The 21,307-nt window shown below is 46.3% G+C and overlaps 3 protein-coding genes across 14 annotated transcripts; all 3 read left to right on the forward strand.

The window, feature by feature from the left end:
• The first annotated feature begins 588 nt into the window (after positions 1-588).
• On the forward strand, positions 589-6,203 carry nhej1 (nonhomologous end-joining factor 1). 4 transcript variants are annotated; one of them, XM_085928470.1, is made up of 9 exons: positions 589-880; positions 981-1,043; positions 1,099-1,303; positions 1,408-1,629; positions 1,712-1,850; positions 2,355-2,413; positions 5,245-5,401; positions 5,508-5,614; positions 5,931-6,203. In XM_085928470.1, exons 3-9 carry the CDS (start codon positions 1,118-1,120, stop codon positions 6,003-6,005), a joined length of 945 nt encoding a protein of 314 aa, XP_085784596.1. In that variant the 5' UTR covers positions 589-880; positions 981-1,043; positions 1,099-1,117; the 3' UTR covers positions 6,006-6,203. The 4 variants fall into 4 exon arrangements, with proteins under 4 accessions (XP_085784596.1, XP_085784587.1, XP_085784612.1 ...); XM_085928461.1 differs by having other exon boundaries at positions 1,106-1,303; XM_085928486.1 differs by having other exon boundaries at positions 1,157-1,303.
• Positions 6,204-7,250: 1,047 nt separating this feature from the next.
• Positions 7,251-12,525, forward strand: LOC147063033 (indian hedgehog B protein-like). Its single transcript, XM_085910819.1, has 3 exons — positions 7,251-7,550; positions 9,745-10,006; positions 11,306-12,525. Exons 1-3 carry the CDS (start codon positions 7,251-7,253, stop codon positions 11,965-11,967), a joined length of 1,224 nt encoding a protein of 407 aa, XP_085766945.1. The 3' UTR covers positions 11,968-12,525.
• A 222-nt stretch (positions 12,526-12,747) lies between these two features.
• On the forward strand, positions 12,748-21,303 carry bin1b (bridging integrator 1b). 9 transcript variants are annotated; one of them, XM_085909957.1, is made up of 19 exons: positions 12,748-13,155; positions 15,436-15,516; positions 15,598-15,652; positions 16,176-16,270; positions 16,597-16,692; positions 16,811-16,918; positions 17,210-17,302; positions 17,502-17,587; positions 17,851-17,926; positions 17,989-18,044; positions 18,126-18,167; positions 18,487-18,529; positions 18,680-18,769; positions 18,871-18,945; positions 19,638-19,658; positions 19,842-20,006; positions 20,488-20,541; positions 20,603-20,704; positions 20,789-21,303. In XM_085909957.1, exons 1-19 carry the CDS (start codon positions 13,066-13,068, stop codon positions 20,888-20,890), a joined length of 1,530 nt encoding a protein of 509 aa, XP_085766083.1. In that variant the 5' UTR covers positions 12,748-13,065; the 3' UTR covers positions 20,891-21,303. The 9 variants fall into 9 exon arrangements, with proteins under 9 accessions (XP_085766083.1, XP_085766093.1, XP_085766104.1 ...); XM_085909967.1 differs by lacking the exon at positions 19,638-19,658; XM_085909978.1 differs by lacking the exon at positions 19,638-19,658 and having other exon boundaries at positions 18,874-18,945.
• Positions 21,304-21,307: the final 4 nt, after the last annotated feature.

The raw sequence follows: 21,307 nt of genomic DNA on the forward strand, positions 1-21,307 counted from the left end.
TGTGCTTCGGGAATGCACAATAGGCCTTTCTTGGCCTATGTACATTGTGAACAATATCAAACATTTTGTTTATTTTGATTGAAGGAATTTAGGAGCAACACACTTCTAAAAAAAAAAAAAAAAGACAAAGATTATCTCCCCGTGTTCTTTTAAGTTCCCTTACATTCAAAATGTGGATTCATAAGAACTTTTTATTTTTTTTTAGAGGGCAAAACTGCAACATGGTGGAATGCAAGACATGAGGCACACAATAATCATGAAACATGAAATAAAACACATGGCTTCCATTGACATTTTATTGAGAGAGACTTCCTAACCAAAAGAATAATGAAGGTGACTTTTTTACATTTACATTTAAATTGCAATTTTGTCTCATGGCGACGTCATTTAAAGGGACAACTTGGAAGGAAGACGATCATCAATGCAAACACAATTTTAAAATCAAATAAAAAATATTTACTTGAAGTAAAATATGAAAGTTTTTTTTCCCCCTGGGAAAAACGCACAGACAGCCAGGCCGTGTCAGTGTTTGAATGAAAGCGGAACTATAAACGACTCTCTTGTTTCACGCCGGTATTTTTACGCATCGCAACCGTAGACAAAACAGAGAAGCTTCTGGGGCGTCAGCTCATGTTTGTTGACTTGTTTCAACTTTTTAAAAAGATATATTTAATATTTATATATGCCTCGTTTCTTACAAGCCGCTGTAGCCAAAAGTGACTGAGCTACTTTTATTGATGTGATAGAAAATTGCTGCAGTGGTAGAAAAATAGATAGCAGCACATATCCTGTCATTTTAAATTGTTTTCTAAATGAAAATAATGTTTGCGACATTTTTCCTGTGAGATGACGTCACATTTGCCTGCCTCTGCCCGGAACTGTAAGTACGCACTATTGCTCATTTCAAACTAGAATCAGGCCGACATGTTTGCTTTCACAAATGAGATGAGATGACATGAGATGACATGGCTTGTTTGCAGAAGCTGCCACCGTGCAATCACGAGTATTTTGGAAAAAAAGCTGATCAAACAGCCGATTCTAAGGTGATTTTATGGGTTAGTTCCTCATTCCATTCAAGAAACGCTCATATTTATAAAGCCACTAGGCTCTGATCCAGATGGAAACAACCGAAGCCTCCGGTGATGTTCTCCTTCAGCATCCGTGGCTTCCCGTCGACATCGACGGTTGCAACCTGCTCGTCAAGAGCTGCTTTGCAGAGACGACGTACCGCATCCTGCTAAGTGACATGCGCTGCGTTTGGCAGGAGACCATGCAGTCGCCAGCCATCCAGAGCCGCGCTCAGGTGCACGCATTCTCAATACGCTTCAACAAAATGAGCGCTTGGAAATTGTAATATATTTTTGCCTTCTTCTAAACTTGCGCTTGTTTGCCAACTGGTGGTGCCAGGAGCTGAACAAGCGTCTGCAAGCCCCCGTCAAAGCTTTTTTCTCGCACCTGTGCGAGGTGGTGCGGCCCTGTCTGTCCGCCAGCGGTCAGCCCAACCACAGCCAAGTTGGCATCACTGTCGTGCGGCCTGAAGGAGGCGACTTGTGCTTGAGGCTGAAGAGCAAGCTAGCGGAGCTGCCCTTCTACTGGGAGTTTCGCTGCACCCCCGCTCCAGTCGCTGTGGTAGGCTTGGTTTTTGATTCAATTTGCACTTTGTGAGGGGATTCGAAGGCTTATGCGATGGAATATGTTCTTTATCTGCTAGGTATGTCTTCATCTGGTGCAGCCCCTGTTGTCCATGAGCCACGTGCTCCAGCAGCAGGTGGAAGAGCTGGAAGAGTTGCTGGTCACGAAGGATGCCGAGATCCAAGACTACAAGGAGAATGGAGGCACACTCAGCAGAGGTACAACTTTGTGGGAGGGGGGGGGGGGAGTTGGGGCAAACAGTCCTGGTAAAACAGGAAAAAACAAAACAAATATATATTTAAAAAAAAAAAGAAAAATAAATATTGGCAAGTATGCAAGGGGCTCAACTGAAGTTGGAAGTTGTCATACCACTATTAACCACTAGTTGGCGGGCCTAGCTCGATTGCGCCTACATTGCGTTTTATTAAGACACTCATTTTGTTGTGGACTTTGAATGACATGCTGCAGAAACACCACCTCAGTGCTGTAATATTCCAATTTTGAGCCAGTTGGTTTTGGTGGAAAAATGCACAAAATGGGCTGCTTTGCTGTTCCTTGAATAATAATTTGTATGCAAGAAAAAGCCTTGGCGTTGGCAAAAATGTTTGCTTGGTTGTCTTTGAATAATTATGCCAAACTTAATGGCTTAGCACGGCGCTAAAAACATGCTATGCGTTTCAGTGCGAGCAACTTTAACGGCGAGCGTTTCTTCTTGTGTGCAGCGCGTCTGCAGACCGACATTTTTGAGCGGCACACCTACAAAGTCGGCTTCCTGGCAAAGGTGAGAGGCCAGCACGCGTCACAGTCTTGCCATGTTTCATCTTCTTCGCACTCGCGTCGCAAAGCGGAGGAGAAAACCTTGCGCTGTCTCTTGGCCTCCAATCTGTAGCAGCTCTGTGTTTGCTCAATGGAGGTGTGGAATTTCTTGTCTCTGCCTTTGTTGACCCCAGACTCTTCGTGTACGTGTGCGCGTATGAACTAACATTTCATATCGACTTGAGGAATGTCCAAGGTGTGGCAGGCTGACTATCTTTTTATGGCAAGTTTATTTCAGGCCACGGGCTGTATTTTGGTCCCTCTGCCACTTCAATGATAACGCACTCAAAAAAAAAAACAATTGTTGTTTGTTCCAGAGGAAAATATTAGTTGCCTTTGGACAAATGGAAAACAAACATCGCTGCGACAATGTCAAATGACATCTGGTGGTAGACGTTTGCTATTTTTCCTTCTTGGCCGCTCGCAAGCCTCGGTGGGTAAACACCACAGAAGAAGGCGCAGACAAAGACTTGGTCTTTGGACTCTGGTGGCAAATTCCACCGGGCAGTGACAAGGCCGCCTCCAGAGCCAAGCGAAATCCAAAGGTTGTTTGAAAATGTTGCATTAAAGAGACAAGCACACACCAGATTTAGCTTCGTGCCTGCCTGAGTGTGTGCAAGGATGGCTGTTTATTTGAAATTTTGTTCGAGGCCTACACTCTAGTGTTTTTCTTTCTTCCCTTCCGCCACTATTCTCGGTTACCGTAGTAACGGGCATCACGCCGCACCTAATTCAAGCGCAAATGAGTCGGTGACCATTAATGAATCACCTGTGACTCACCTTTGCTTCATCTCAACTTTCACGAGGAGCTTGAAGGGCGTACCGTGGTTCCATCCTGTTCAGGTTGACTCGTTCTGCATGAACCCGCCTGGCCCCCTCCCCCTTGTCCTTATCAGCTTCTTGGAGGGCTTACCGTGGTGATTTGAAGTCACTTCCTAATTTCTTCACTGTGTGTCAATCAGAAGAAGAAAGCTCATCATAACTTGAGCAGTTTCCAAAAGCCAGGCCAGTATGTGGATGATGTCATCCACATACTGTTCAAATGCAGGCCACAAAATTCTTTGTGGGGCTTCTTTTTCCTGTTTTGGGAGCAAATACCTCTGCTATTCTCGGTGGCTTCCCATATGCCAAGATTCTTTGCGCGCCGCTGCACAGTGCTGAAAAGCATTTGAAAGTTCTGGGCTGATGAAAATGCATGGATGAATCACATCATAAAAGCCTGGCGACAATAGATTTCATGTGGCTGTTCAATTTTAGCTTCAAGCTTTTAGCTCCAGAGTTTCGAGGCTTGTCCGAGTCAAGTTGTGGAACGATAAAGCGGGTCGAGAGAGAGAGCGAGTCTAAAGGTCCATATTCACCTGCTGTCAGCGAGATGGTAATCTGAGTGTCGTCTGCGTAGTAGGACACATTATCGCTGCCTATTAACTGATCAAAGGGCAACATGGCGGAGTAAAAAGGGGCCCGGGATTGACCCGTGTGGGATCCCACATGCCACTACCATTAGGTTTCCGTTTGAAGCAAACTACTTCCTGTCCTCAAGATAGCTCTTCAACCGGAGATGCATACCCAGTCCTCTAACCTCCTTGGGTTTTTTTTTTTTTTTTTTTTTTGTACATTTCAACTTCCTGTGTGTGATTGATCCGCCTCCGCCCAACTTAGTGCCCAGTCTACAAATTGTTGACAAGATGTCTGTTGATTTTATTTTATTTTTTGTCAAATTTGCTCATTAGTTCAGGGATGAAGCAACTAGCCATAGATGACTTTTTGATTCGGGGCGGGAAGTTGAGGTCGCATAGTGTGGGAAAGAGTAAACACGAGGTCGTCAACAGAGACGAGACAAAGTGAGTGAGTGTGAGACTCGCTGGCACCAGCAAAACCACCGCTGCCCCCCGTCCTCGCAGCCCCCCTTAAGAAAACAACAGCTTCTAAAATCAGAGCTGCTAACTTGCTAATAATAGCCAAACGTCAACAGCCTTCCTCACCTCACCTTCCCCACCACAGGGGGCAGGATTTCGGGGGCGGGCGTGGCTACCAGGTAAGCACACAGTCATCTCCTGAGGACTTTGTCCTTTCACAGAAAAAGAAAAGCGCTTACAGATCAATTGTCTGCTTGATGAAAATGGAAATGTCATTGACCCCGGACCTGGACCGTAGTCCAAGCCAGGGTGTGATCACCGAGCTCACTGGGTTTTTTTTGTGTTTTTTTTTTTAATCCATCATCCTCAAGCAAGCATCATATGTTCAGAACAAATCTCAGATCATCTAAAAGGAGCTGAAGGACAGGTCGGCTAGTGAGGGGAGGGGGCGCTGTGAATAAAAATACACTATAAGGTTGGCTTTCTGCTTGCAACCCCAACACACACACACACACACACATACACACACACACACACTCCATCCTTTCAGCACATTGGTCCCTCTGTGCCCAAAGCAGAACTAAGTCCCCCGGTCCCCATGTATTTCAACAAACAAATCACAAAAATAAATCAATGCGAAACCTCCAAGCCTGACCAGAGTGTGCTGAGGAGCCCCCTTGGCCCTGAAAGCGAGCAGAAGACCACCAATTTCACATGGTCAATATTTGAGGAGCTAATTTGGAGAGTGTGTGCTATCCATCGAAGGACTTGGAGACTGGAGTGCTTTTCTGTCTTCTGCTTGCAGCTTTGATCAGTAAGATTAGCATATCACATTTTCAGTGCAATGAAAACAAGGATTTTTTTTTTTTTGTCCTCATCTGTCACAGCCCACCGGTTGGCATTGGTGGCACTTAAATGACTGGTCATCTCTCCTCATTAGACTCTTACTGTGGTTTGTTCTGACGATCACGGCGTGAAGAACTTCGGAGATGACCTCCGAGACCTTTACACTGCCATCGTCGCACACGGAAGCAAACGCAAACTGTCGGAGCAGGACCAGTCGGTTGCAGCAGATGCGGATCCCGCAACTTCCTCAGGTTTCTTTCATCCTTTGACCTCTATGCTAGGCCATTTGTCCTCCTCACTTGCTTTTCGAAATATATTATGATTACATTTGCGTGTTTGGGCCTCGGCATCATGCAGGCGTTGAAGCGTGTGCCGAAGGAGGAGAAGCTGACAACGAGCAGATCCGGAGCAGCCCAGTGGCGGAAGCAAGAGACCACATGGTCCACACAGCCCCGGCACAGCAGGTATGGCGCTCAGGCAGGCAGGCAGGCAGGCAGGCAGGCAGGCAGGCAGGCCGTATCCACACAAACGCACGTTTAACAATAAATAGTTTTTGGCTTGTACGTATACACACCGGTGGTAGTAGAGGGGGAGCCCCCCCTCCCAGGTTTTGTTGTAGTGTCCAATTTTTTTCTCAGATTTTATTTGGTTGTTTTGCCCCTTGGCCCCCCCAAGGAAAGAAAAAAATCCTAGCTCCGCCTGTGTATGTTGACTTTTTATGAAATGATGAGGCCGAGGTACAGTGAACAGCTTAAGAACAGCATTTTTGATGTTCCACAGCTCATCACCTGCGGCCGTGCTGAGCGAACGTCTTCCAAAGCAAAGAAGAAGAAAGTGGTGGGCTTGTTCCGATGAGCCCCATTTTCAATCAATTCTTTTTAAATAGCTTTTAATCTTTTAGAATCAATGCTAATACATTATGGCAATGATTTTAGGCTTTTTAATCTAAGAACATATTTTTAATAAATCAATTCATTTTCTATTTAATCTAATAAACTGCGCAATAAGTCATTTATTTGTTGAATCAGCTGTAGAAAATGCTTATTAAAACAGTTGAACCCAATTCCAGTTTGTTTGCGTCCGCCTTTTTCAACGTTTTTTCAGTATTAAGTCCAGAATCAATCATTATTTGATTGTAGATGGATTCATTTGAAGAAGTGAAATCGGAAATGACAAAATCAAACAGCACCCCAAACTGCGTGATTTGCGTCGGTGAGCTCCGATTTCCAAAAAGAACTGATCACGGGATTTTCTGTGATTTATCACGCCAGCACGTGACGTCATTTGACGAAATGGGACAGGAAAAAGAATGGACTTTTCAAATCAATTACAGATCAACTTTTAACTCTTGGAAGAGAAGGGGAGGGGGGGGGGGAACTCCAATGTCACTCATTGGCGTTTGTATGGGGAATTTACCCCCTTGTAAAAAGTGGCGCTGCTTGTGGGCTGGGCTGGGCTGGGCTGGGCCGGGCTGGGGTCTTAACGAGTGATTGCAGATGTATGAGGCGTGCGTACGTGCGTGCGTGCGTGCGTGCGTGCTTTGCTGGGGGCGCGCTCGGACTTTCTTTGCTGCTTGTTCCATCCATCTAGGTGACGAGTGAGGACGTTCCTCACCTGCGGGCAGCTCCCTCGGATGATGGGAGGAGATGGGGTTGGGTGGGTGGGGTGTGCAGACTTCCACGCACATCTCGCCAGCCACAGGGAAAGCTTGAGCTGCGGGGACACCCTTTGACCGCCCCGCGCGCGCGCGCCTCCGCGTCTGACTCCGAGACAGCTTTGAAGGCGTCTGCCAAGACAAACTCACCTCGCCTATTTATGCCCCTGCCTCCAAGTGTCCTCGGGACACTCGATTGTCGGCAGCGCGCTGGCAGGTTCCTTCCTTCTCTCCTTCCCTCCCTCCTTCCTTCCTTGCACCTCGTCCGTGGCGCGCACTTTGTTTGACGCGCGTGGAATGGCAACTTCGGGGGACTCGGGGGGGCGTCTTGCTCGTTTACCGCCGCTCTGAAGAAGCGAGTTCGAGCATTCGACCCTCTGACCACCTGCCCTGCCCTGCCCTGCCCTGCCCGGGCGGGTGGTGGGAGGCCATCGCCCCGGGCTGGAATGCTTCTCCCGAGGCTGCTCGCGGTTCTCGCCGGGTGCGCCTTGCTCCTGACGCCGGGCTGCGGGGGCTGCGGGCCGGGTCGAGGCTACGGCAAGAGGCGCTCGCCGCGGAAGTTGGCACCGCTCGCCTATAAGCAGTTCAGCCCCAACGTGGCCGAGAAGACGTTAGGGGCCAGCGGGAGATACGAAGGCAAAATCAGCCGCAACTCGGAGCGCTTCAGGGAGCTCACGCCCAACTACAACCCCGACATCATCTTCAAGGATGAGGAGAACACAGGTGCAGACCGCATGATGACGCAGGTGAGACACGACGCGAGGCGAGGCGAGGCGAGGCGACGCGACGCATCTCCGTCCCGAATATTGTCACGCTTTCCAAGCTGCATGTCACTTTGGTGCATGGTGCACTTTGACCAGTCTTGAGACGCCTTATCTTCTTTTTTTTCTCTTCTTCTTCACATTCTTTGTTGACTCAAGGCCGAGAGAGCGCGTTGTTGTGTCTTTGCACGGTCGCGAAAGGTCCCGCGGCCAGGCCAGCAATTGGAAAATGCCTTGAAAAAAATCGTCACTGTTGCGCGCACTTCATTTGTCTCGTATAATAATATATCATGTTTCTGCCGTGAGGTAATAAATAGTTCACCTATATGGCTTCCGGTTTTCTATGTATCGTTTTTTTTACACTCCACTTTCTTTCCCTTCCTCTCTCTCTCTCTCTCTCTCTCTCCAACCAACACGTGCAAGGATTATTGCCTGTAATAAAAGTGGCCGTCCGCGTTTAGCTTCGGTTTGTTTATTGGCCCCCATATTCCCGAGAGAAAAAAATCAAAATAAAAAATGCGACTGCGTCCTTTTAGCAAGCAGCGCAATTTGAGTTGGAATTCCACGGAGTGATTTTCGTCTGTATCCTATTTTAAAGCGCGTCCGCGTAATTTATGAGCTCCAGTACGCAGCACACAGCCTGCCTGTTTGTCTTTGACTGTTCTGTGTTACTTTTAGCTTGTTTTCTCAGCGCGCTCGGACCGGAGCGGAGCGGACCGAAATAGCGAGCGCACTTGGACACTTTGAAGCCGTAATGAAAGTGAATTTTTCACCTCTTGCCTTTTTTTTATTCGCTTTTCCTGCGTGCCGCTGCACATACACAAGCTCCTGTTCCCTCCACTCACTAAATGACGTTTGTAACTTGAGTGCGGTCAAATCCATGTTATCACCGCAGAGAAGAACGTGGCAACACATTTGACATCGTTCACGCACTGATCAGAGAAAAAAAAAGGTGCGCAAAGATTGCGCGTGCAATGTTTGTGCAGCCAGCCACCAAACCGCTGTGCGTGTGTGCTAAATGGAGCGTCTAATTTATAAACGTTTGACCGCATAGAGAAAACAGCAATGTTTGAATACACGCGACCTGTGAAAAGGCAACTGTGGCTATTCTCATCTTCCGTTGGCTTTAATCCCACTCTTTCACATTTGAGGTGTTGCTAACGAAATTGTTTGTGTCAACATACAGACAGACATGATCTGTTTGAAGTAAAATGCACTTGTACTGCGCTGTATTTCAAGTATCAGCAACATGTGGAAACATTGGACCACATTTGCCTATTTGTGAATTTTTATTTTTGACAATTGTTACACAAGGGTGTGCTGAGATGGGACCACCGTGAAAATGAAAAATACCAGTCAATACCAGTATCAGATGTCCTTTTCACAATCTGGAATTAAAGGCGTCCGTGTTTGACAGATGCGCATTATGATGAAGTCTTTGTATAGAAAAGATCATAGAAAATGGAAAAAGTTCATATTAGTATCTGCCACGTGCGGCAAAAAAAAAAAAAAAATCAACAGTGGCCCGCAAATGACCCCCGGGCTTTGATTTGGACACCCCTGTCCGAGGCATTTGTTAATCTCGTACGCCGTGTTTACATGGCAACATGAGTATTAAGGTCAAGCTCAATCGGAGCGTTTTCTGCTTTAACAGCAAACTGTCTTGAAGCCTTAGAGGAAATGGACCTTGTTGTTCCTGGCGTGAACAATCGGGTCAAGGTGTTGGCAAGCGGCGGCCGGCCGGCCGGCCAGACGAAGGCTTCAGACGACAACTTTATTAGCAGCCTTCCGAGTGGGGCAAAGCCAAGGGGGGCACTCAATAGGCCCTCTCACCTTGTGTTTGCTTAACCGAACAGCTGAGGTTCACACAGCGCCTACAAAAACGTCAATCATAAAGTGCAAGTTCACAACTTTATTGAGTGCCAATCAAGCCCAACCGTAAACTTTTATTTTTTCATAGCAAACGTGTGCAACTTTGGATGGGGAGCTGAGCCAATCAGACAGGCTGCAAATTCATTCTCAACATCCCCTCTTTGAAAAAAAAAAAAAAGTGGGCCGTTAGAAAGAAACAACGGGCCGCAAATGGGCCCCCGGCCCGTAGTTTGAACATTGCAGTGTGTATTTGGTCGCATATGGCAAATATCTAAAGTGTGTTTGTGTGTGTGTGTGCGTGCCTTAGCGCTGCAAGGACAAGTTGAACTCTCTGGCCATCTCCGTGATGAACCTTTGGCCCGGGGTGAGGCTGCGGGTCACCGAGGGCTGGGACGAAGACGGCCACCACTCGGAAGAGTCGCTCCACTACGAGGGGCGGGCTGTGGACATCACCACCTCGGACCGGGATAGGAACAAGTACGCCATGTTGGCACGACTGGCGGTGGAGGCGGGCTTCGACTGGGTCTACTACGAGTCCAAGGCTCACATCCACTGCAGTGTCAAGTCAGGTGAGGTTCGGGGTCAACCCTCGTCCATTTTTGGACGGATGCGCAGTCTGAGCTAAGGGTGCTGCTACTTTGCTGTCTGTGGTCCAAATCACTCGATGGCTTTATTTATTAGGTTTGGCTGTTTTATATTTGAAGACTAGTGCTGTAAATCAGAACGGTGAAGAAGTGGCCTCTGTCAAGGTTGTCACTTTCAGAACACAATGAATGTTATGTCACTTCAAGCCCAGGGCCTAAAACACGTGCCAAGGTCAGACAACACATGACAAGCTGGACCGCTGCTTCCTCTGTCCTGTCCTGTCCTGTCCTATCCTGTTCAATTCTGTCCTGTCCTGCTTTCACCATCTCAGCTCACCAACTCCTCTGCACGTTCATCTCCTGCCTCCTTCCCTTACTCCATCCCACTAGCCTCTCTATGATGATGCCGCTGCTGCTGCAACCTTGCTAAACTAACTCCACTCTGTGTGTGTGTGTGTGTGTGTGTGTGTGTGTGTGTGTGTGTGTGTGTGTGTGTGTGTGTGTGTGTGTGCGTGCGTGCGTGCGTGAGACGCAAGCTTGCAGAAGCAGACACAGCACTCAAAGGCCAAGCAAGTACATGACAGTCTGTAAAGTAGTAACTGAGATTTTCCTTTTCTTTCCCTCTTTTCCTCCTTGTTTCTCTTTTTTTCCTCCCAGATCGGGTTGCGAGGATGCAGTCCTTGACCTGATTGCAAGGGCAACCAATCAAGTTGGTATCCTCTCGGCTTCTCTTTTGTCCCTTTAATTGAGATCAGATCGAGGGTCGGACCGGCCTCTTTCCTAGTACATAGGAATTAAAGTCGGGTTTGAATTTTTTTTTTTAATCAATAAAAAATATGATATCATTGTGTGTTAAAATAAAAATAGAATAAATAGATAATACTAAAAAAAAAACTAATACAGTGCGTAGTCTTTGTACAACCAACAGAGGGCGCTCCAGCATCTTAAATGACAATGCAAATCTTTTCCAGGGTTTTCAGTTTGTATGTCCACTTAAAAGCAAAATTGAAGAAGGATTTATTTAAAATGATGAATCACAAATTGTTTTATGTACAATTAACTACTACTACTAATCAATTACTTTGTTTAATAAAATTGTGTTTTGACTAGTTTATTTCTTTTTTTTACTGTACACAAGTTGCTTAATGAGATAAATCAATCCAAATAACTAAAACATGAATAGATCCATTGTTTATAACCAATTTCAAGAGGGAAATGCTAAATTAAGGCAACAAATAAAATAATGCTGACAAGCAGCCATATTTGCCTCTTGCTGTCTTTCAGAGCACTCGGTGGCAGCCAGGTCCGGAGGTTGTTTCCCGGGCGACGCTTTGGTCACTGTGCAAAAGGGCCTCCAGAAGTTCATCCGTGACCTGCGCCCCGGCGAGCCTGTCCTGACCTTGTCTGGCGGCCAACTGGTGTACAGCCAAGTCCTGACCTTCCTGGACCGCGACCCGGCGGCACACAAGCTCTTCTACACCCTGAAGACCAAAAATGGGGCGCGGCTTTCTCTGACCGCCGCCCACTTGCTGTTTGTGTCTCAAGGCAACTGCTCAGAGGGGGCGTCGCCCACCCCCGGCTCCCTGAGGACGGTGTACGCTTGCGATGCCCGGCCGGGCCAGTGCGTGGCGGCGGCCGACGGAACCCTTTCCCGCATCACGGGGGTCACGGTGACGGAGAGGAGGGGGGCTTTCGCTCCTCTGACGGCGCAGGGGACCCTGGTGGTGGACGGGGTGGTGGCATCCTGCTATGCGGTGGTGGAAGGGCATTCTTTGGCTCACCGGGCCTTCTGGCCACTCAGGCTCATGCACAGCTGGGCTGGCAGCAGCGGTTACCGTGGTGATGGGGTCCATTGGTACGCTGAGCTTTTACACTGGCTGGGGAGGATGCTGTTGGACTCGGGCCACTTCCACCCACTGGGCGTGACCGCAGCAGCCTCCAGGTGAGGACAACAACTGGGAAAAAGACGAGACGTGATGGATCGCTGCTAAGCTGCGTGAGAGATGAAAAAGAAGAATCCGACAGAGTGACTTCAGGATCATGGCTGTCAACTGGTCCTGGTCATAAATAGAACAGTGAATACGATAAAAAAAAAAAAATCCACATGAAATGTAATCAAGAATGATTTCCTACTGAAATGAAACGTTGCACACTAACTACACTGAAGAAAAATAGAAACAAGACTTTTTGCTACCATCTGAATTTCAAGCTTTTTTCTTCTTCTTTCTCGATGTGCACAAAAGAGATATTTCTCGCAAATACTCTTCAACTTAGTGAGCACTTCTACTTTGCCAAAATGCTCACGAAGACAGATTTGTTGACTGTATTTGACAGACGCGTTGTTCGAGTTTACTGCAAAATTGCTGCATTTACATTTTTGTTCCGTATACTTTTAAGGGTTGTGTTTCCGGTGATATGCAACAGTTTCTCTTTGTTCGTAACAATGACGATTTGCTATGTATTTAAGATTTTCCTGTTCGCAAAAAGTCAACAAGAAGTTGTGGTGGGAGAAAGTATTTATTGTTGTGCAAATAAATCCCTTTTAAATGAAGGCATTCTTGCGTTGCTGCCACCTAGTGGTGATGCTTCGTCTGGTTTGACTGGAAAAGTGCGCGTGCACAAAACAAGCATCGTGCACGGATCGGAAAGCCGCTCACGCCAGGTGTCGCCTAATAATACCAACAGTGCTGCGCCTTTAAGAGCAAGATGAGGAGGAAACCCAATAGGTCCACATTTAGAGCGCAAGTCTTCATGAATTAGCAGAGCAGAAGCGCTCTGTTCGGTTCCACGACCACTTACTTTTTAGCTCCACTCTTCTCGTGGATTTGCACACAATCCGGATTAAGTCAAGCGCTGCTCCTTTAAGAAGATCCAACGGGATTAAAGTTACGCGCAACGAGCTAATTTGGCGTCCGGTGGCTTTTACGCACACTTTGTATCGACGGGAGAGACACTTGTCGCTCGGTACTGAGTTGGTACCGCCTCAGCCCACAACGCACGCAGACAGACAAGACAGACAGACAGACAGAGAGTGAGAGAGAGTCATGGCCGAGACTGGGAACAGTGGCAAGGGGGTCACCGCCGGGAAACTGGCTATCACGGTCCAGAAGAGGTTGAGCAGAGCGCAAGAGAAGGTATGAGAAAAAACAACAAGCTTTCACTCATTTGCCATGACCCCTCTCCCTATCCTCATTTCAAATATTCCATTTCAATTAGTCAGGTGAATCACGTGCATCAAATCAGTCTACTCATTGGCTAGTTTCAAAACGCGTTTGTGATATACAGTCCAGGTACATTTGTGCACTTATTCCTTGTAACCCCTTATGGAAAACAAACAACAAAAAAAGCGCTGCAGTGTTGCTTCTCTCCAGTAGAGGGAGACAAGTGCTACTACTTCACGCTCAGCAGATGAGTGAGGGAGGACACAAGGAAAAAGACACTTTTCATGTCAATTTAAGTCCAATTTATTGACTTAGCCCTTCAGCTCAGAATTTAACAAAAGAAATCTGGGGAAAATGACAAACGTTGAAAACGGGGCAGTACCCTTAAAATGCCTTCAACTTTAAAATGTAGAATTCAAAGCAGTAGATGGTAGCTAACTAGCTAGCTAGACAGCTAGCGATTGATCGATCGATAGATAGATAGATAGATAGATAGATAGATAGATAGATAGATAGATAGATAGATAGATAGATAGATAGATAGATAGATAGATAGATAGATAGATAGATAGATAGATAGATAGATGTGGCTTGGCTTTACAATACAAAATGATAAGTGTGACTTGACTGGTTTCAACTCCAAAACAAAGACTGAGTGTTAAGTGGAAGAAAAAAAAAATCATGTTTAGTAAGATGAGAGAAAGCCGCTTTTGCAGGCCGTGATGAGGAAGGTCAAAGACTTGTCCGTGTTGGCGTCCGGCTGTGGTTTTGGGTAACTGAGTGGGTCGGAGGGGCTTGGACTGCAGCTGTCTGTTGCCTGGCATCGCCTTGCAGACACAAAAGCCCTCATTGCTCATGGGTCTGCCTGCCTGCCTGCCAGCCTGCGCGTTGGCCTAATAAAAAACATCAAGTCTTTGGCCTGTTGCTTCTCAACCTCTCCAAGATGAGTCACGTGACTTGGCTACACACCTGTCCCTCTGTCCTCGCTGTAGTCCCAATATGAAGGAGGCCGAGGGGGGAGATGCACGACTATGAATAGCCCCCCCCCAACCCTGCTTCCCTGTTTCTCTTATAACCACAAAGTGTCTGTGTGTATTTTTGGCTTTTGAAATTGAACACGGCCGCATTGCGGTCATGCGTGAGGCATAGAACCCGCACATACACAAGCTCCTGATGATTGCTTTTTGAGAGTGAGCTAGCACCGTGCTTTGACTCCCAAACGCCAACCTTCCTGCATGTGCGGAGTTTGCATGTTCTTGTGTGGGCTTTCTTCGGAAACTCTGGCTTACACCCACGTTTCCAAAATGTGCTTGTTAGCTTCACTGGAAAACTCTAACTTGTCCTGCAGTGTAAACAGTTGTTTATCTAGTTGCTTCTGAGCTTCAAACAAAATGGACCTTTTGGGTGAAATTTCTGGTTGAAGGACAATGATCATTTTTATTCTTCTTTTTACATTTCCAAGGGCATACATTTGCACTTGTATGTCTTTCTGTGACTCGTACAGTCTCGCTTTATTTCTGCTGTGACCTGCCTGCCAATAACACAATGGCCACTTCCTGTTTGAGGATTCAGACTGGTGTTAAAATCATGATTAACAAGACTATTGAATAGCCATTCGAATCCACATGAATTGACCCATTTATGGATCAAACACCTCTTTTGAATGCCGCTGTTGGGCACCTCGTTAGAGAACGTGCATTCGAAAGCGGAAGAGGTGAAATGAAGTTTGCCTGTCAAGGTCAAAGTGCATTTTTAGAAATGATGCACCCAGTAAGGAAAAGAGAAAAAAAATGGATTGGATATGCAGTACCAATGTCAATCCCCACGGTGGCGTGAGAGGACGAAATATGAGCCGGCTGTGGGGAAGTCCCTGACAGGCTCCTTGTGGCTTGCTCGGACTGTGGACATAGCCACATCTGGCTTTATCTTAAGGTCAAAGGTGATTTTTAAAAAGGCATCAGGTGTGTGACAGTAATGGCAGAAGGATTCGCAATCAGTATTCAAGACTGATTCAATTCCGTGACATATATAGATGGAAACAAATTAGTGGAGACAAAAAAATTCTATGTACTGACAATTTGTGTCAATTTGTGGCCGGTTAACGAAAACAAATTGCAACGTTAGCTGATAGCAACCAAATATGGGTTTGTGTGCCTAACTCACAGCTCTGAGGCAGGGGCGGCGCTACGTGGTGGCCAGCGGTCAAGCAATGCAAATTCTAAAACAATCTGTCTCCGCCGCTGTGCTTTTCAGGTTTTACAGAAACTCGGCAAAGCGGATGAGACCAGAGATGTCGTGTTTGAGGAGATGGTGGCCAACTTCAACAAGCAGATGGTCCTTACCCACACGTTTTCGTACATACTAGCATATTTGTGTTTCACTTCTCTGTCGCTCTTTGACCTTTCTCACTTTCAGGGAGAAGGCACCAAGCTGCAGAAGGATATGAAAGCGTACAGTACCGCAGTCAAGAGTAAGCCAGAGTATCTCTTGATTGTATCGGAATATCATACTTGGGTAAAAGTATCTGAACACACAAAACAGCAATGTCACTTGAGTAAGCTGGTGTTTGCTATACTCTACTTAAAGGAGCCTTCAATCCACTTTTGGAGCTTTGAGCTTTTCATGTTCAAATGCTAATTCCTCACCCAAAACTTGCAATATGTTTTTTAAGTGAGGGTGGATTGATCATTTTTGTTTGAAAAATAAATAAATAAATAAAGTGGCGTTGACTGAATAACGATCTGCAATTAATGTTGGGTAATAGCGAAGTTAGCTAGCACATGTTAGCTTGGCTGTCATGTCAGCCCTAAACAAGCATCTTTAAGCTTTTGCTTTTGAAGTGAGGGTGTATTGATTGTTGGTTTTGTAAAAAAAAAAAAAGTAAAAGCTGTTGATTGAATAAAGATCTGCAACTAATGTTGGGTAACAGCGACGTTAGCTAGCACAGGTTAGCTCGGCTATCATGTTAAACCCCGTTCTCTGACATTTTTCAGCTTTGCACGAGGCATCGCGAAGACTGCAGGACTGCCTGGCCGACATGTACGAGCCCGAGTGGTTCGGCAAAGAGGAGATGGACGCCATGGTGGAGGTGAGATCCTGCCCTTTGACCTGAGCCACCCTCCGAAGCCAATCTTAAACTTCCCCGGCTTTTTCTCTTGAGCGTCACCTGACTTTTATTTCACTCAGTTGTCACTTTCTTTGCTTTAACCGCATGCTCGTTCGTATCCTTCCTGCTGAAGGAGATGATCGAGAAGGAGTTGGACAATAACTTGGAGGTAAAACCTAGATTGCTTCAGAATGTAGTAACCAGAATTTCGATCTAAAGAAACCACCGGGAAACAAAGACACTCGTTTGCAGAAGTTTAAAGGAGCTGACAAATCTCAAAACTTCTATGCTGTGTGTGTGTTTTGTAGGACACAGACACTCAGTGGTTGGACTTTCATCAGAACATCACAGACAACTCGATGCTCTCTGTTGATTCATACCTGGCTCAGTTCCCTGAGATCAAGGTATTTAAATGTGACAATTTTCCAAATAATAAATGTACACATCCTTGGATTCTAAATGAGCAAGTGGTGAGTTGACTTTCTAACGGACTGGCCCACTCACTCACTCACTCCCCTTCAGGCTCGCATTGCAAAGCGAGACCGCAAGATGGTGGACTTTGACAGCGCTAGGCACCACTTTGCCTCCTTACAGAAAGGCAAGAAAAAGGATGAGGCCAAGATGGCGAAGGTAACTGCCTTTTACGAGAAAGGGATACATCCAGCTGGGATGAGAAGCTTCCTCACATCTTTGAGGCATCAATTGCTCAAATCTTCTCATTTCTGGATCGTTTTATGTGCCGTTGTTGGCTGCGTGTGAAATGTTGCTTGTCATCAAAAAGCTCACTAACACCATTGCAGTCCTTTGGCAAGATTGACGTTTTTGTCTCGTTCCTCGTTGACTTTTGCTTCCTCCCGCTCGTCACTCTTGCCCCTCGACCCCTCCCTCCCTTTCCCTGCACGGTGTGCGTTGCGTGGCCAGCCCGCGGCCCTGTTGGAGATGGCGGCACCAAGCTGGGCTCAGGGTTTGATCTCAGCCCACCAGGTGGCTCAGACTAACCTCTCCTACAACCAGGTGATGAAGGAGCCTAAATTCAAACTCAATTCATCATGTCACTGCCTGTGAGTTGATGTGCAAGTGCCTGAAGTGGCTCCATTTTGGTGGGGCATTTTTAGGTGCAACACACGATTAATATGATTATTATTATATGCATGGAGCGTTGTGTGCGTCATTGGATGAAATTGAGTTTGGATCATTGTTTTTGTGCACGTAGGCCGAGGAAGAGCTGGGTCGCTCGCAAAAGATTTTCGAAGAGCTCAACGTGGAATTACAAGACCAGCTTCCAGTGCTGTGGGACAGGTGAAATATGTGAATGCTGAAACCTCAAGTCCGTTTTCATGTGGAAATGAAATGAATTGAAATGACATGAACTCGTTCATTGCCATTGACGTCTATATATAGACGTGGAACATCCATTTTAACTGGGCTGGCACTCAATGGGTTCATCTCTTCCATGCAAAAAAAGAAAGGAAAATGGAAAGACATGAATGAAGTTATTGTTTCACCTCACTCGCTTACCATTCAACCTGTCTGGTGTGTTTATTTGTTTGTGTGTGTGTTAGCCGTGTTGGCGTCTATGTTAACACATTCCAGAATCTGGCGAATCATCAAGAAAAGTTCCACAAAGAGATGAGCAAGGTAAGGTTTCCAACTTTGAGTGGATGACAACCTCTTCATCCTTCTTCCTTGTTCTCCCTCAGCTGAGTCAAAACCTGAATGACATCATGACCAAACTTGAAGAGCAGAGGCAGCTCAAGTAAGTCCCTCCGACTTTAGAGGCCATCACGCTAACATGTCGAGTCGGAGAGTAATGTCCCTCACTCACGCCTTACTGTAGAAATGATGGTGCAGCTGCCAAGGCAGGCGACCAGGCAAAGAGGTAACCTGCTGCATGGCGTGTTTGGGAATGACACAACTGCTGAACTAAGCAGAAAACACAAAGAATTACACTTGGAATGAACTTTGTCTTGAATGAAAGTGTGCTTGCTTCAACACAAAAAAATCATTTTCAAACACAGAAAATATGCGGATATTCTTTATCCTCTGCGAAAAACGACTAACATTACTGCGGCTACCCAAGAAGTAGTGTTTTTTTTTTTCCTTCCATGATGCAGTTGTGCTCATTTGTGACAGTGTGATGTCATTTTGCAGGAACGTGTTGTACCTTTGTGTCACTGCTCTCCTTTTGTGTCTTGCAGCGAGGAAGCCAACCACAGCCAGGCAGCCAGCTCGCCACCGACGGTAACAAAAAAAAATAAAAAAATCCCTCATTGTACTTGGACCTCATGGTGCAGCATCCCATCATTTCTTTTAACATGCTTTGACTAACCACGACCCCAACTTAAATGTTGCCGCTGTGGGCTGACGTTTGTGCTTGTGCGTGTTTGGAAGAGGCCCAGCCCGCTGCCCAGCCGGCCTCGGCAGCACGATGAACCGCTTGATGACAACACGTCTGACATTAACCCAGAGTCCACAACGCAGGTCAGCTGACGCTTGGACGAAACCCACGTAGTGTGGCAGATGTTTAGTATCCCACCCTAACCCTTGTGTGCGCCCCCGTATGTGCCCGTGTGTGTGTAAAGCAGTGTGAGCCCTCCGCATGGGTCAACCTGCTGGATTGGGATGTTATACAGCCCGTCACATGTCCACTTCTCCAGGTAGGTTTAGGTTACTGTGGAACATGAAGGAATAAAAGCCCCATATGCCAGATGCCAATGTGAAATCAGCTCTTATTTACTTGCTCTTTTGCGCTGGGATGTTTTCCTTAAGAGGGCCGAGGATATCACCGCAAAACAAAAATAATATTTTACAAACACCAAAAATTCTTCAGAAAACGCTAATCAAGATTTATGATATGATCTCTACATGGGATGACTGGAAATCTTGGAAATAATTCCCAGAAAATCCCCAAAAGTTAAGTATCTGGCCTGGGGCGGTCTAAGCATATTTCAGAAGGGGCCACTGCCCTCGCCGCCACCCCCCTTGCTTCACCTCTAGGGAATCTGACCGCAATTTTGAGACCATCAACAGGCCACTGATGGAATAGCAGGTGCCAAAAAGACAAGAGAGGTGCTGCAGGCGTTGTTTTTAAAGTAGTATCATTTTATTGATAAAACCTGATTCTTTTTTATTTTGTTTACATTATTATTATTATTGGAATAAATGTAGGTACATGTCAGCAGGAACAAAAGTAACAAGATGAATAAATGCTCAAGTAAAGTAGGATATTATAGACATCGTATTTAAGGACAGTGATGATGAGTTTGTATTTTGTTAGCCACCCCCGCAAGCGTGATGTCATCGAACCGCCTCATTAAGATCATGCATTTGTCTTTACTGCTGCTTGAAGGCGCCATCTTGGGACTCGTGGGTAAGAACGGTCTCCCTTCTTTTGGACTTTAAAGGCACCTAAGCTTCTCGCTCAAAGTTGCTTTCTCCTCTCCCGCATGTGTGGACGCTCGTCACAACTCACCTACTAAACGCCTCCCGCCAACATCCTTCCGTCTCTTGCTTGCGAACCTTCCACGACCTTCGACCCCCGTTGCATGACCAGGCTGTTGCCAAGGATGAGGCGGAGCCCCAAGAGCAGGTTGAGGGTGGATGGGACATTCATGACGGAGGCTCCCACCGGGGAGCCGAGTTGTACGCTGAGCCCGCTTGGTCCTATGACGGTGCCGCCGTAGGTCAGGGGGGCTGGGCCCATGATGAACAAGTCCAGGTAGGACCTCATGAGACGGGGTCACCTCACATTGGGCTTCAGGATAAAACACAGCCTGGAATTCAATGATCCAAAGTCACGCGTTCCCAGCTTCATCTTTTTTTTGTGCCGAAGCCAACGTGAAAAAAAATATTGCTTTTGCACTCTTTTGTGACATCTTGGTGCCCAGGAACTACTTGAGTTGAGAATTGTCATTTGGACAAAAGTAGTGCTTAGCCGCCATCTGAGGAACAAAGTCATTTGAGTTTTATGTAGACAAAAGCAGTGTTTTGGCGCCATCTTGTCATCAGCAAGCTTCCAGTCAACATAATCCCTTGGTAGCAATATGCTACAAGATGGCTCAAGCAATATTTTTAAACGCAAAAAAAAAAAAAAACAAGCAGCGTGTTGCTAAACTGGTCATGTTTTCATCTGTTAATTTTTTTTTTTTCTTCACTAGAGCAACTTGTCTCATATGCCCTCCCAAATACTTTCCTGTCAGGTTTCTGAATCCAATAGCTCAGACTACAAGCTCCCTCCTGACTTCCTGTACAAGGTGAGCCGTCACATTGATCCCACGTGACTTTTTGTTTGCTGACTCAATCGTCCCGCTCCAGGTCAAAGCCATCCACGAATATGCTGCCACTGACGGGGACGAGCTGGAGCTCAACGTGGGAGACATCGTGCTGGTTGTAGCTTTCGACAACCCGGACGAGCAAGTCAGTGATGTCCCTCCGGATTGGCTCGTAGGACACCCGAACGTGGCGGTTCTAATATTTGTCGACGTGTGCCTTCCTTCGTAGGACGACGGCTGGCTCCTGGGCGTGCAGGAATCGCTCTGGATTCAAAACCAAGATATTTCAACCAAAGGTGTCTTCCCTGAGAATTTCACGCAGAAGCTTTGAAGTTCAAGCCCCCTTGCTCACTATTTGAAATTCAAACATCAATTCTGAAAATGGTGTCTCATTCAAGATGAAAGCCAACTGAACGCATCTAATATGAAAGTCTTGAAACACGGAAGATCCTATTCTTTTATCATCATTTGTGTTGAATTCAAACATAAATATTGGTAACAGGCGAACGAGACGGCGAGTTATTGAGTGTGTCCGTGGCAGACTTTGAACGTCTCGTAAAAATTCACTTGTGGATTTCACTGAATAATGGAAAAAAGCAAATCTCCAACTTTTGATATTTCGTCTTTGGTTTGATGTCAGTATTGCCGCTTTCATGTATTATCTTTTCTTTTTTTTGAAGGACACGTAGGTTTTTGGCCAATGTTCAGTCAGGTGGAAAACCTCCATTATCATTAAAGATTGATGAAG

The sequence above is a fragment of the Syngnathus leptorhynchus genome, chromosome 1, assembly GCF_054491065.1.
Source record: "Syngnathus leptorhynchus isolate UIUO chromosome 1, UIUO_Slep, whole genome shotgun sequence".
Lineage (NCBI taxonomy): Eukaryota > Metazoa > Chordata > Actinopteri > Syngnathiformes > Syngnathidae > Syngnathus > Syngnathus leptorhynchus.

Coding starts and splice junctions, on each gene's coding strand:
- nhej1 (XM_085928470.1), top strand. CDS start 1,118: ATGGAAACAACCGAAGCCTCCGGTGATGTTCTCCTTCAGCATCCGTGG. Junction 1,304..1,407: donor CCATCCAGAGCCGCGCTCAG/GTGCACGCATTC, acceptor TGGTGGTGCCAG/GAGCTGAACAAGCGTCTGCA. Junction 2,414..5,244: donor AAGTCGGCTTCCTGGCAAAG/GTGAGAGGCCAG, acceptor TCTCCTCATTAG/ACTCTTACTGTGGTTTGTTC.
- LOC147063033 (XM_085910819.1), top strand. CDS start 7,251: ATGCTTCTCCCGAGGCTGCTCGCGGTTCTCGCCGGGTGCGCCTTGCTC. Junction 7,551..9,744: donor CAGACCGCATGATGACGCAG/GTGAGACACGAC, acceptor TGCGTGCCTTAG/CGCTGCAAGGACAAGTTGAA. Junction 10,007..11,305: donor CCACTGCAGTGTCAAGTCAG/GTGAGGTTCGGG, acceptor GCTGTCTTTCAG/AGCACTCGGTGGCAGCCAGG.
- bin1b (XM_085909957.1), top strand. CDS start 13,066: ATGGCCGAGACTGGGAACAGTGGCAAGGGGGTCACCGCCGGGAAACTG. Junction 18,530..18,679: donor CAGCCAGCTCGCCACCGACG/GTAACAAAAAAA, acceptor CGTGTTTGGAAG/AGGCCCAGCCCGCTGCCCAG. Junction 20,007..20,487: donor CCCATGATGAACAAGTCCAG/GTAGGACCTCAT, acceptor CTTTCCTGTCAG/GTTTCTGAATCCAATAGCTC.